Below are 15679 nucleotides of genomic sequence, written 5' to 3' on the forward strand. Positions count from 1 at the left end.
TTTTCAAGGCTTCTGCTAATAGCTTTTCCTTCAAAATAATTTTATTAGGGGGGGAAAAAAAAACAGTCAAAAGTAGTAATTTGGGCCAGGCGAGGTGGCTCACGCTTGTAATCCCAGTACTCTGGAAGGCCGAGGTAGAAGGATTGCCTGAGTTCAGAATTTCGAGATCAGTTTGGCAACATATTGAGATCTCATCTCTACTAAAAATTTAAAAAAAGATGAGCTAGGCATGGTGGTGTGTGCCTGTAGTCCCACCTACTCGAGGGGTTGAGGTGGGAGGATCTCTTGAGCCCAGGAGGTCGAGGTTGCAGTGAGCTATGATTGTGTCACTGCACTCACTCCAGCATGGAGGACAGAGTGGGAAACCCTGTCTCAAAAAAAAAAAAAAAAAAAAAAAGAGTAATTTGGAAAAATAAAATATTCAATCAAGTTTTTAAAAACTGAGGAAAGAGTAATTCCTATTTTAATACTTGGACTAGCTAAAAAAGATTGAGAGAATCTGCACAGGCTAAAATGAGAAAATTAACATTATTAACATGTTGAGAATTGCAAAGCACTTGTTTTTTACACCTAAAACTTAAGGCCTGGAGTTAACATGAAATGAGAACCTACTGAATCTCATTCTCTTCTTGTCCATTGAGGTCTCAGAGGCAGCCACGTATCTCTGCTGATAGATGGTTCCATTCTTGCAATGCAGCAACAGCCTCATGTAATTAGGAAAGACTATCGTAGGCGATTTTTATGAGTTAGGTCATTTTGCACTTTCTAGGTATATCATGTGCCCTACTGTGCTCCTAGTATCATAAATGTTTACTTTCCTAGAAGTATTTCTGAAAGGGAGCATATTTTGAAAGTGCATAGGCTTGCAATCATACTCGTTTTCAAATTTCAGCTAGAATAACCATGTGCAAAACCTGAGCTGATTTTCTCATCTATAAAATGGAAATAATACTGTCTGGGATAATGGGTGCAAAACGCAAGGTATACTGGTTTCTCTGCTCTGGATTCAAGTTCTCTTCTGAGTTACAAAATTTTAAAGGAAAACCAAAAATGTTTCATGGGACCAATCCTTGGCAAGATAGGATACTGACCATTCAAAAAGAATTCAGTGGAGTTTCTTCATGGATCCCAAAATGCTGCTGGCCAGTTTTAGAACACTTTGTCATGTTCCGAGTCCTGCTCAGACCTTTATGATAGACCCTTAGTTAGGATGTGTTGATATTTCTGGAATGGCTACAAACTTACGCATCTCTCTGCATCCTTCCTCTTCACACACACCAGGCACCTCCTGCTACCGTGAAGTGTTGCTCACGGAGGCGGGGAGCCGGGCACGTTGTCGTCACTGGGTGTGTACTGTGTCTTGAGGTGATCTCTGATTTTTTTACTATAATTGATTGTAGAAAAAAATTATATACATTAGGCATGCAAGGGGAGTGGCTGTGTTACCACCTGGAGCATTATGGCAAATGTGGGAATTCCTGACTTAAACCCTCTAGACAAATATATTTCTTAAAGGAGAAATAACTAAGCATTGTATTTTGTTAGTGACGCAGGGCTGTTTCTCTGTTAAGATGTATGGAAAGAGAGATTAGTAACAAAAATAGAACACAAACTAAGGGAGCAGAAAAATGGTTAGGTTCATTCCTTCGGTTGAGAGGGAAATAATTTCAGCATTTCCTGGCAGCTGAAGCAAAGACAATGGTAAGGTCTTGAGTTCTCATTGCCACAAGGCCAGCAGCACATCCATGTGTCTGGAGGGGTAACCGCTGGTACTATCTAGTAATCCTTAATGAATTTCAGTGATAATCAAGACATGTAATTAGGTGAGACTTCTGCAAAAGAGACTGTGTATTTTCTTCAAACAGATGTGTCATATGGTTTTGCCTGTGAAAGCCAAGGACGTAGTATCAAAGAGGAAGGCAAGTAGCAGCCCAGGCAGTATTGCTTTCAGATGATTTGGCCTAATCTCAGATGAAGTTTACCAAAGCAAAAAAATGGGGTTAACCTATTCCCTACATATTCTCTTACAAATATGAGAGGTCTCAAGAGCTTTTGGAAAGTATTAGGTCACATAAACCATGAGCATATTTTCTGACAAATGGATAAAATTCTAATTTCCATATTGTTGCTCTGTGATTTAGTAACTACAAAAGCAGCAGAATGAATATTCTGTTCTGAACATTAAAGAGTGTAGCTTATATTCTTAATACAGCCATAAGACATATCTCTGTGGGCGGCTGCTGGCAATATCACTGCACTGTGACTAGATCTTCAGGAGTGCCTCTGGCCTAGTTTTTTCAAAAACAGATCTTCGATTTCCCAAATATTTGGATAGGAACAGTTGACACCTGGGTTAATGAATTAAAAGTACTAACAGCAGGAACAATAATTTTTTTATCACAGAGTAACAATCACACCTGTAATCCTAGCACTTTGGGAGGCCGAGGCGGGTGGATCACGAGGTCAGGAGATCGAGACCACCCTGGCTAACACGGGGAAACGCTGCCTCTACTAAAAATACAAAAAATTAGCTAGGCATGGTGGTGGGTGCCTGTAGTCCCAGTTACTCGCGAGGTTGAGGCAGGAGAATGGCCTGAACCCAGGAGGCAGAGCTTGCAGTGAGCCGAGATCACACCACTGCACTCCAGCCTGGGCGACAGAGCGAGACTCTGTCTCAAACAAACAAACAAACAAATCAAGAAAACGATTTTCATTTAAAAGCATTTAAAAGTAGTATTTACCTCTTTGTCAGTAACTTGACCACAAATACACGTTAATACTGCTTCTACGGAATGTGTACGTAACTCACGATAAGTCTTGGAGAGGAATCACATACATACTCTCAATTTTCAAGCCAAATTCTGTCATTTTAGGATATAAATTTAAACGAATGCCTTATGATACAGGTTTTTCCTACCCTTAGTTTTAGAAGTTGTCTTCTTCCAGCTACAGATCACCCACATTTAAGCCTTCCTGTCCCCTGGTTTTGAACCTTCAACAATTTTTGTAGTACTTGTTTGAACCCTTAAGTTTTCTACACTTATTAACTGGGTCCAGTATGTGCAGGATATGATTGTTTTAGTTATCACGAATCGGGGATGTGGTTATTTTAAGACGTACTTTGTAATTAAATACCTCTGTATTATCTATAGGCACATGGTAGCTATCTCAATTTGATAAATATATTAATTCTTCAATCAGACATGCTAAAGAAACATACATTGCTCATTAAATCTTTGGTAACTAAATTCTTCAAACTTTTTGATACATGAAGATTCTGAACTTGAATTACACAAAGGGTGAAAACCTAGTTTAAAATAAAAGTCTGGGGCCTCCCACTAGGACGAGTCTGTTAGCACTGATACAGAAAACCAATGCTGACATGATTGAAAATGTTCTTGCCCATGCATCTTCTGAAGGAATTAAGGCGGCACACCTATACTCTGCCTAACTTGACATATCCAATGATCAACAAACAGTTAGTAGGTATCATTTATGAGCAAAGTTCTGGAGGAATAACAAAGTGAGTAACAGGAGTTTATAATCAGATGGTAGATGAAATTAAAGTCTCTTCCAGTTTTAAGGCTTAGTTATAACTTTTTAGTAAGCCTCATAGGAACATGTTAGCAGCATTATTGAAAATGACAGCCTTGGCAGCAAAGTGAAATTATAAAACCTTTTTTATATATCTTACCAAGGAAAATAACAAATGTTTTGACCAGTACCACGATGTGAAAAAAGGACCCGTTGACCATGGAGTACAACTGTGAAATGCAAGGCATGTGAAATTTAAGCATTCAGAGAAAAGCCACATTAAGAGCTTGTTAGACCATGAATCTGGTTATACTGTGGGGTCAAATAATGACCCTAGGTACACAGGTTTCTCTTTCCCTCATTAAAACAGAAAAAAATTTAAAAGATGCTCTTCAATAATAGAATTATAATGTGATTTAAATATTTTTTAATTACTCATCTACACAAATGACCTTTGATCAAGCACAGGCAAAATATAAGTTGCAATAATATCTACATGTAATGTGAAGGTTTTAAAAAAATAATACAAAGTTCATTCACAGTGCACAAGTGAAAACAAGGTAAGTTTTAAATATTTAAACAACATATAGCCATGATCATTCAAAAGGTAAGCGTATTTTAAAGCACATTTCCATACTGCTAGAGCTACAACATATACCAGCTTAGAGAACTGAGATAAAAACCATTACTTTGATCCCCTTTATTGGAAAGCAAAAATACCATATTTCTTTCCTCAGATACATACATCTAGAATAAATAAACACAAAATTATTAACTAAAGATTTTATCTTTTAAATCTATACTCTCTTATCCCACATCAAATTCCAACATGGTGAGGCTGGGAAGCACCACTCTGCCATGTTCCCTACTTATTTTTATACCGTTCATTTGCATTTGGATGCTGAATAATTTGCAGAAAGAAGTCTGCTGGAAAAAAACGTGGAAAATGGGAATACAATGAGAGGGCAATACAGTAACCTACTAGAAAGGCTGATTGTTCCACATGCAACTACAGCACAGTGGGTCAAACGGGGAAGCTGCAAGGACCACTTATTTCCTACTGTGCGCTGCCTAGGTACGCCGATTTTTAAAACTGAAGTCCTAGCCGAATTAATTTTGGATATCATCTATTTACGGTTGTTCAATCTTCCATACAGAGCTTTGTCCACTCCACTCTTTGCAAATTCTGACATAAAAACAAATGATTCTGTGGCTAGTTCGAATTCAACTTCTGTCTATTTAGTATCTTTTTGCTGAAATTTGAGTCATTTCGAACTTTTGAACTACCGACACAAGACACAGGGTTTACTCTGGAGACTGAATTTTACTTTCTTTCAATAACGTCTGCACTTGATAAATACCTAGCTTTCAAGGAAAAATAAAGCATGCTTAGGATGAGATCAGCTAAAAAGAAGAAAAAAACCCATGAAAGAAGCCAAATTACTGTGCGGCATGGAGAGGACGTCAGGACTCTCACGTGGGACTTTCAGTAATATTAATTGTTATCATCTATTCATATACGTTACAATACTGATCTCCTCAAAGAAACGAAGCTCTCCCTCCACCTCTTTTTAAAACTTACACAAAGGGATGTGATAACAGTAGTGACTAATATTAGCCTTTTCCTTGGGAGAAATCTGTGGAAATACAGCTGAGGGTACTTCTTTCTCTCTATAGTTGACAGAAGTAAATAAATATGGGCCTGTTTTATTCTTTAGAAATAGATGTGTAGTTGTAATTGTTATGCTTTACAACTGCAAAAATATTCATTAACATGCATTAACCTGTAAGCACTGGTTAGAGGGGTGTATCCAGTAAGGTGATCTCCTAATCTGTGTATTCAACATAACAGAGTTCTCCTCCCCTTCTATTCACTCCTGTCCCTAGACCTAAAAGAAAGAAAAAAAGTTCCTGACTATGCATCTACCAGCACATCTGTGCTGCTTAAAACTGGACCTACTTTCCTTATCAAACAGAATAAAACAAACATATACTGAATTCCCGCTTTCGGAAGTGTTTTTCCATATCCTCAACCGTGTGTACCAAGTGTTACATCTTGAGGGATCACAGCGAAGCATGCATGATGGAAAACAATAAGATGGGGAGTAGCAATGGAGCTGTTACCAAAAAGCAATTCCAAGAAAATAAGATTTAGTGAACTGTAAAAGAAAAAACATCACACAATGGACATTTTTATTAACAAAGTGAAGCCTTAGTGAAAAGGCAGCAAATGAGATAGACATTGTAAGTAAAAAAGCATTTCTTTGCTTCAATGTCCTTTAGCCAATTAAAAAATATTTATTTAAAACACATGAAAATGTTGTGAAGATAGTACTGTAATTAAATTGCAATAAATTAAACTAAATTTTTCTTTATTCAGCTAAGAGGGGGATGGTCAACATTACTTTAATTATTGAAATAATTTCTATTTAAAATAGTCTTATGAAAGAAAGCCTTTTTCTGATGTCTAGTTGAAATGTTTGATAATATTCTAAATGAAATTAGTCAATTGATTATCCTTAATCTTCCTCATCCTGTGTCATAATCCAGTGGCTCTGTCAACAGGAAAAAACCCACTATTACCAGAAAGCCTAACGTAAGTATATAACATCTAAAATAAATCAATTTCAAATGGATACAGAGAGTGAGAAAACAGCAACTGAATCAAATAGGTAAAAGCTGGTACTGACTTAGCTACCAAGGCAAATTTCTTTGCTGGTAAAAGCTGGTACTGACTTAGCTTCCAAGGCAAATTTCTTCGCTGGTAAAAGCTGGTACTGACTTAGCTTCCAAGGCAAATTTCTTCGCTGGCTATGAAGGGTTGAAATTTCTTTCACTGAATGTACACTGAATTGTTACAATCCAAATTAACCTGTTTTAGGGGTTCTTCTGTTACTTTTCTTTCATGTGGTGAATATAAACTGAATTATCATGGTCAGATAGTTTCTGGGAATAGAATACTACAGACACACACAATGATTTAGCAGGCTATCGTGATTTTATATACAATTGATAACTTTAAAAAAATTGCTATATAAGTTTTATTTCAAAACACCTAGCATTGTATTTCTGGAGAAGAAATTGACACTGAGTAACCTCAGTTAACGCGGTAAACTAGTGCCACCACAGATAAGACAACCAACAGAGAGCAAGTTTCTTATCTTCAAGGACTGAACCTAATGGCCACACCAAGTCTATTATTCCCATTTGTCACTTTAGTACAGCAAAGTACGATGTTAATCCATTACCACTGTTCTTCCATTCGAAAGGCAGCTGGCGGTGAACACGCCCGTAACACACATCAATTGTTTTTATCCCATGACTTTATTGTATGTTTAGAAAGGTGGAACAGCAGAAGAAAAAGAGGCTGGACAAAAGATGTTGATGTTTTTGTTCTTCAGATATATGCAGAGCTGATGATGAGTATGAATCTGTAAAAATAAACCCATTTAACAAACTGAGGTCAGGGGAGACAAATGCAAAATTTCTAAACAAAGTTTATGACCGCATGATCATAACAACGTTGACGCCTACCTGCTTACGTTTGCTAGTTTTTCTAAACTTATATAGTCTATCACCTACCATAACAGTATTGGCATAATTTTTTTATCAAACATAAATAAAAATATACTGGAATTCATTTCTTGTAGAAAAAGTTAAAAGCATATACTAAAATTAATTGGAGGAGAATCTGTGTATGGCTGTGTAGCATATAAACATCTTCAGCAAATATCAGAGTAACAATTAACTAGGAATCCTATGTGTTAAAACTACACTGGAGAGAGTATTCCTTAGGGTCCTTGGTAACTTTTATAAAACGGTCAGAATGAAGCAAGGTTACCATTCTGCCAGATTTACTCTTTTAAATGCATCTGCAGAGTACAAAACAGATCATCTGTCCAGTTCACAAGATACTTTGTAAAAGTTCAGAGTCTTAAGTCACAAGGGTTGAAAAGGGTCTTAGAGACTAGACAGGTAGCAGCAACAGCAATTCTGGATGTCACACTGATCAGCTGAGTGGAGAGACACCATTATGTAAAACACTGGCTGGCTTTCAGCTTCCTCATTTTGTTAAAAAAAACAGAAATACAGCTTATATTTTTAATGGGGCTTCCGGGGCTTTCATCAGTTTTTCCCTGCAAAGCACATACAGATTGGTAAACAAAACTATCATGTAAGCTCTGGTGCTGGAGATCAAGGTACTGAAGATGTTTACTTCTAATAGTAAGTATTCATGGTAACTATCATGACTAGGGTGATACTATAACACTTAATGGTTTTAAAATAAAATATTCATACACAGAAGATGTAGAAAGGATTTATGAACATGGACACTTATAAAACACAAAAATTATGTTTGCCTTGTGTTAAAGATGATTATGTATATTTCCACATATCTGTCTTAACTTTTTTTTTTGAGACATAGTCTCGCTCTGTCGCCCAGGCTGGAGTGCAGTGGCGCGATTTCTGCTTACTGCAACCACTGCTTCCAGATTCAAGTGGTTCTCCTAGCTCAGGCTCCCGAGTAGCTGGAATTACAGGCATGTGCCAGCACGCCCCGGCAATTTTTGTATATTTAGTAGAGATGGCGTTTCACCATGTTGGTCAGGCTGGTCTCCAACTCCTGACCTCAAGTGATCCACCCGCCTTGGTCTCCCTAAGTGCTGGGAGTGAGCCACCGCACTGGCCTGTCTTAACTTACTAAAGAAACAAATGAAACAATGTAACAAAGCTTTATTTTCAAGTTTTCTACGCTTTGTTTCTCTCCTTCATTGCTGGCGTACTGTTCCCAATGATGTACCATGTGAGTTGTGCTTCCCTTTCCACCTGCTTTCTCAAATACATTTTCCTGACAGTAAAGTAGGTTGTTTGGTTTAAGAGCCGTTTCTGAACTGACCTGAACCGAGTGTAGCTAGGGAGGGAGGCTTGCACATTTCTACTCCTTCCAGCTCTGAGCCTGCTGCAGGCTGTCTGTAGGGTAAGGCTCACAGACAAAAGTGACAAAATATATGAAGTGATAATGACTTAACTACAGCATTTTTCTTTTCTCAACTCCTTTTATAAAAGCAAATGCCAGCCTGGACAGCAGGGAGAAACCCCATCTCTACAAAAAATTACAGAAATTAGCTGGGCATGGTGGCATGAGCCTGTGGCCCCAGTGTCTTGAGAGGCTGATGTGGGAGGATTGCTTGAGCCCAGGAGGTTGAGGCTGCAGTCAACTGCGATTGCACCACTGTACTCCAGCCTGGGTGACAGAGCGAGGGCTCACCTCATGCAAGTGACTTACTGTTTACAATTTTTCAGCAACAATTAATTGATTATGCTACTAAGGAAAAGTCCTTAAATATGCATTTTATTAGGAACATGCCTCTAATGCCAGAAAACAGAATCAGACAAGAAAGTAAATTCATTGAGAGGAGTACTAAATTCTAAGGCTATATAAATTAAGTAGGAAAAACACTTATCTAAATGTTTTTAAACAAAAGAGATAAAGATTAAGAACAATTATTACAATTTTAAGTCAAACAGAAAACTTTGTAAGTTAAATATTTAACATACACATGATTATTGACAGACTATAAGCAATGAGGAATAAAGTAATGTCAACTACAGCTCAATTCTTTACACCTAGAAAATGAGTCACCTGCATATTATACAATATCTTAGCTCTCTGTTCACCTTTGTTCTATTCAAAATGAGTTCTAGAGGATATTTTTAGTTCAGCCAGAAGGCAATCAAGTTATTCAAAGGAACATTACACAAATGAATTTCGGAAGCTAGTTTCAGAGATTGATGCCACTGAAATTACAGCATAAGTAACAACCAGGATGTAAGTGAAGCAGAAGGATAAACTATTAAGAAAAGTATAATTTTGTATTTAGTCATCACCAATACAGTTATAGAATTTTTACTCACTTAATATAATTTATTTCTCCTGATGAAGAGCTTCAATGAAAGCATCAAGTTTTTCTTGAATTTCTCTAACTTTCTCTGTGGGGATAAAAATAAAGAAAAACATTTATTTTTCAAAGTAATTATTTACTAAATGGTTGGTATACTTAACTATTTGGGGAAAAAAGGAAAAATGAGTCTCAACATACCACCTTTTATCCAAATAAAGTCCAGATGGATTATAGCAGTAGGTCTCAGACATATTTTGGAAGTGGGAGGAGAGACAGACTGACCCCTTTGAGGATCTAAAAACTGTGAACTCTTAACATGGAAAACAGCATGTATTAAGTACATGTACAATTATGTAGAGAATTTTAAGGAATTCTCAGATTCTCTGGAGCCCAATCAAGAACCCACAGTTAGAAATGTCTGGGTCACAGGAAAATATACAACAATGACACCATTTTAAAAAATTAAAAGAAAGCAGAGGTGGCCTTAGACTGGGAAATGACTTAAGTATAAAGTAATGAGTTACAAAGGAAAAGATCCATCAATATGGCCACATTGAAATGTATACTTTTATTTCTATGTCCTAAATTAAAAGACAAGGGAAACTGTGGGAGACGCTTGCAATAAATACGAGAAGTGCAATGATTCTGTAAAAACACATACAAAAAAGTACTTTGCCAGCTATAAATAAGAAAAGTTTATCTCTCTCTGAAATGTAGATTTCCTCCACAAGTCAACTGTTCACAGTACATGCCAAATCCCCTATTAAAAGTGGAAAAGTCATGATCTATACTACTTCATTGCTAACTTAGTCATACACCTCCTATTTTATTTTATATTTTGAGATGGGGGTCCTACTCTGTCGCCCAGGTTGGAGTGCAGTGGCGCTAACAGGGCTTACTGCAGCCTCAACCTCCTGGGCTCAAGTGATTCTCCCGCCTTGGCCTCGCCTGTAGCTAAGACTACAGGCAGGTGTCACCACGCCTGGCTAGGTTTTTATTTTTAATTTTTTTGTAGAGACAGGGTCTCACTTTGTTGCTCAGGCTGGTCCTGAACTCCTGGGCTCAAGTGATCCTCCTGCCTCAGCCTCCCAAAGTCCTGGGATTACAGGTGTGAGCCACTGTGCCTGGCTTCTATTTTAAAATGTAGGTTATAGTAAGCATGATAAATATTTTTGTCCTTTTAATGTAATTTAACATATTAGTGGAAAGTATCAATTAAGGTGGGTTGGCTGGTTCAAAGTGAGTGACCTAGAGGCAAAACTGGCAAGCATTCTACTTTATCTTTTATATTTAAAAGTAAACAATCTGCAATTGAAGATATAAGTATTCCTTTTTACCAGCGAGGCAGCATTGGTGATGAGTACCCAAGAAAATGAAGAATTGTCTTTTAATGAATTCTTATTAGCATTGCAGGAACTCAGAAAAGCCTACCATGGTTGGATATAAAGAATGTAACATTTTCATATTCTTTTACCAGTAATTTATTCTTTCCATATTATTTTTCCAGTAATTTAAAACTTGTAGGTCTTGCTATGTTGCCCAGGCTAGACTCAGCCTCCTGGGCTCAATGGATCCTGCTGTCTCGGCCTCCTGCGTAGCTGAGACTACAGGTGAGTGCCACTACGCCTGGCTGCGGCACTGCTCATTCTAGGTATTCGATTCAGGCTGATATAAAACCTGTGGGGGGAGGGGAAGGGAAAGTCCAATGGTTTTACTCAAACTATGTATTGAGAAGATATGATAATAGCTATTATGAAGGCAGCATTAACTCCTTATATATAAAATTAAACTAGAAAAACTTAAAAAAATTCCTAACCTATCTCTTAGAAGTTGAGTCTCAATTTTCTGGTGGGCTCACTTCCAATTGTTAAACAGCAGACAAACCAGTAAACTTTCTTGCTTTCCCAAAATAAGGCCACATTCTTAGTTTTAAAATTAATTCATTTAGTTGCTTAGAAACAGCTTAACCTATTTTTTTTTTTTTTTCAGTGAATGTAAGAAAGTTTCATATCAGTTCATCAGTTGAAGGATTTTTAAAAAGTGGGGGGGTTAGGAGAAAGACATTTTCTAAATTGTTACCTAGAATTCTGGAAATGAATGTGGTCTTTTTAAAAAAAAATCATCTAACTTAAATCACACAACACATGGGAATCTCAAACAGGTGCTTCTCTCCACATTTCACTGAGAAATATTTCTACTTGGGAATGCTGTACTGTATGAAGAGAAGTCCAACTCCATTTGATACATGATTTGAGAACAACAGGGCAGTGCACGGCCAGGTCTACCCATCCTTTTGCCCCACTGGTGACCCCCATCCTAAGCTGGATGGACTACTGCAGGGAGGCGGCACAGCAGCCTTACCCTCTACAAGAGACTATTCAGAGCAAGATCCAATTGGATCGAAAGATACCCAGAGCCACTCTGATGCGAGTGTCTCACTCTGTAAGGTCTAAATGAAAATCAGATTTTTCTAAAATTAACAGGTAAGCAGTTTTTTTTCCTAAATGAAAGCAAAAAGACTATTTAATGTACTTTAATATGAAAACCACAAAATGAAAAAATGCCAAATTTCCCTTAAATATTTACGATTAGAATATCAGGACACAGTACTACCATGCCTTGAAACCTCAGGAATGACAAAGGACACTTAACTAAGTTACCAGGCAGTACCGGGGGCAGGAGGTGTGAACGGGGGGCGGGGGGAGGGGGGGAGAGACTGGAGGTGAGTGTTAAAAGAGCAATTATGATCAATGTATCCTTTAAACATTAACTGAAAAACATTTTTTTCTTTGTTCTTTCACTTTCACAATGCACTTGGATATGAGGACACACATGATATCCTACTTTTGAGAAGCATTCCTGGCTTACTCTCTCATTCTAAGGCTATGATGTATCTACTATGTATTTCCAAATTTTGCATTTCATTTGGTTCTCATACAACCTTGCAGGTATCATTACTAAATATGAGGACATTAAAGCCTGGAGAGTTAGCCTTGTCTACATTTCTCTGATTAAGAAACACACACTACATCTGCTACCATGTTTGTTTGACACAGAGTCTTGCACTGTCACCCAGGAGTGATGCAAACACAGCTCACTACAGCCTCCTAGGCTCAAGTGATTCTCCTGTCTCAGTCTCCCAAGTACTTGAGACCACGGGCATGTAGCACCACACCTGGCTAATTTTCTAATTTTTTTTTTTGTCAAGATGGGGGTCTCACTATGTTGCCCAGGCTGGTCTCGAAGTCTGGGCCTCAAGCAATCCTCCCCACTCGGCTTCACAAACTGCTGGAATTACAGGGTGTGAGCTACTATACCCAGTCTATTACCATATGTTAACTCATAATAACAAAGCAAAGCTCATAGCGACAAAGCAAATGCTGTTATTTTAAGTCTATTTGGTCTTTAAGTATTACCTTTGACTTAAAATAAGACATATTTCAGGGAGAATCACTTGAACCCCGGAGGCGTAGGTTGCAGTGAGCCGAGATCGCACCACTGCACTCCAGCCTGGTGACACAGCGAGACTCCGTCTCAAAAAAAAAAACAACAGGCATTTCAATAAAAATCAGGGAACAAAATAGTTCCTGACACCTCCTAAGTAGTCTATGCCTAAGGATGACCAAACAGTACATAATATGCTATCATATTCTGATGAAAATTGTGCCCTCTTGAGGAGACTAAATCCATACACATTTGGAGAAGCCCTTGGAGAACAATACAAGATGGGATCACAACTGCTCAGCGCCTTCCATGTCCAGAACAAGGCCCGATCACTGCATATGCTCAATCAATGATAAATGAAGTTGCCCAAAATCTGGCACAGAACATAAGGGCTGTAGTTTTCAAAGGGAAAAACGAACTTAGCTGGCTTCATGAATATACACTAGTGATCGAGCGGGAGGAAGACAGGATCAGAAGAGCTACAGCAAGCCTGGGAATGGGAGGCAAGACACACATAGATAATGAAGGTTAAGGAAAGCTGGTGGCTCCCACCTGAACCAGACAAGCAACATAGAACAGGATACCCAGGTCCGACGACACAAGTGGGAAAAAAATCCCTTCACCTGAATGGTTGCATCTTATTATCAAGGCTGAAAGATGCTGACTATGTATACATACTCACTTGAAGCTTTAGAAACTACATTCTGATTTCTTGCTTTCCAAGAAAGCTATATTACAAATAATAAGCAGAATTATTTCTCATAAATTCATTCATTTTAAATTTTGACATAAGTTTCCAAGAATGTCTGTACACTAACTGTGCCATCTGGCTGCACAGAAAGCCAAGTTTTCCATAAACAATGAAGTTGAATGTTGCCAACAAAAACTTCCTACTTTCCGATCCTTCAAATTAATGCTTCAATATCACACTGCGTTCAAATTTCAAAAATATTATTGTAACTATTTCACCATCAGAAATTGCTCTCTCTCAGAAATAGGTGTATGGATCAGCATGAGTAATTATAAAGCAAACTCATATTTCCATTAAATATTTGAATTAAATATTCACAAATAAAGAATAAAATTTGTGATTTACTTGGTAAATTAAACCAACTCAGGAAGGGATTAACAAACTGCTATTTCTGTTATACCGAAATAGCTATTTCTACGTGTAGTGAATACTGAGTCTACTTTGCATTTATCCAATGTTTACTTAAAAGATGAGCTATTTCAAACATCAATTCACTGTGCTTCTTGATTGAGTCATGAATATTCCCATAATCCCCAACTCATAAACCATCTCAGTGAATGAAGTTCCTTCTCTTTTTTCTTCTCTTCAGATGACTTGACGCCCATTCATGTTTTGGGTCTCTTTATCTCAACATGAAATGATACTGCTACTCTCATTTTCTTTTTGGGTCTTCTGATACTTGCTCTAAAGTCTCAAATATAGACTAATCTGTAATTAGGTTTTGAATACACTGTGAATACCAAAAGGCCAAACCCGGGAGACGGTTCACTTCAGTGGTTAATAACAGTTTCGAACAGGAACAAAGAACCACACACAAAACACTAACACATGCCCTGAAATAAACCTTTTAAAACTTTTGATGTTTTTAAAGAAAGCAAGCTGCCAACTTACTAATGCAGTGTACTTTAAGCAAACCACACACCCAAAGATCCAAATGTACCTTAATAGAACTGTTTTATAACATGCTGCATAAGCACTTTGTGTTAAGCTTTAAGACACCCCTAAGTGAGATTCTACTGTAAAAAGCTATTCACTATAGTACTGAAAAGTAAAGGAACACTTTTTATTATGTAATATATATTGTTCATGAAAAGGTTTGCTTTTTATTCAACAACTACACTATTAACTTGCCCTTTAGAAGTTCAGTATTTAAGTGAATCTAGGGTGTGGGGGAAACAAGAAAAGGAAAAAAAGGTGAACAAGAGACTACACTCAAGATTCTCAAAACTACAGTTAAATTCTTAGATTTAGCACAAGAAAAAATGTGCGTCTTTTACAGTTGATGAAAGGTTGAACCAAAGAGATAGACAAAGGTATATGACTAAATCTAGCACTTCTGAATCTTAGTTCTGTAGATTTTTTCCTTAAAATAAGCATGATTATTTTTAAACACTCAATGAAGACAAACTGAATACTCCCTCATGTTACAGAAGGAGGCATCATTCACATGTCCAGGAAAACCGTTAAGGACTGGTACAGTACTTTGAAAGCTGAGGTTCCCAGATTTCTGGGGCCTGTAAAGGCTGGGTGAGTTCCATTACTTCAAAAACTCAAAATGGAAATCTTCATTTGGACTAGAAGCACATCCCCTCTCCTAACAACTACTTCCTTATACTGATTAGGAACTCTAGCTGGTGGTTGTATTTTTTTTTTTTTTTTTTTTTTTGAGACGGAGTCCTGCTCTGTCGCCCAGGCTGGAGTGCAGTGGTCGGATCTCGGCTCACTGCAAGCTCCGCCTCCCGGGTTCACGCCATTCTCCTGCCTCAGCCTCCCGAGTAGCTGGGACTACAGGCGCCCGCCACCTCGCCCGGCTAGTTTTTTGTATTTTTTTTAGTAGAGACGGGGTTTCACCGTGTTAGCCAGGATGGTCTCGATCTCCTGACCTCGTGATCCGCCCGTCTCGGCCTCCCAAAGTGCTGGGATTACAGGCTTGAGCCACTGCGCCCGGCCTGGTGGTTGTATTTCTAATGCGAAGAATGTTAACTGCACTGTTGTAGACAAAATCTTCTGTAACATGGACTTCATGGAATTAATAATGAAAGAAACA

The 15679-nt window shown here is 37.9% G+C and overlaps 1 protein-coding gene across 4 annotated transcripts in view; it reads right to left on the minus strand.

The window, feature by feature from the left end:
- Positions 1–6839: 6839 nt before the first annotated feature.
- Positions 6840–15679, minus strand: part of LOC105470834 (OPA1 mitochondrial dynamin like GTPase) — a 97371-nt gene continuing 88531 nt past the window's right edge. For all 4 annotated transcript variants that reach the window (XM_011723090.3, XM_011723091.2, XM_011723092.3 and 1 more), the window contains 2 exons: positions 9451–9525; positions 6840–6965 (listed from right to left, as the gene is read on the minus strand). In XM_011723090.3, the coding sequence (XP_011721392.1) occupies positions 9461–9525 (65 nt within the window). In that variant the 3' untranslated portion in view covers positions 6840–6965; positions 9451–9460. The remainder of the gene's footprint in view (positions 6966–9450; positions 9526–15679) is intronic.

Source organism: Macaca nemestrina, chromosome 2, assembly GCF_043159975.1.
Source record: "Macaca nemestrina isolate mMacNem1 chromosome 2, mMacNem.hap1, whole genome shotgun sequence".
NCBI classification, from domain to species: domain Eukaryota; kingdom Metazoa; phylum Chordata; class Mammalia; order Primates; family Cercopithecidae; genus Macaca; species Macaca nemestrina.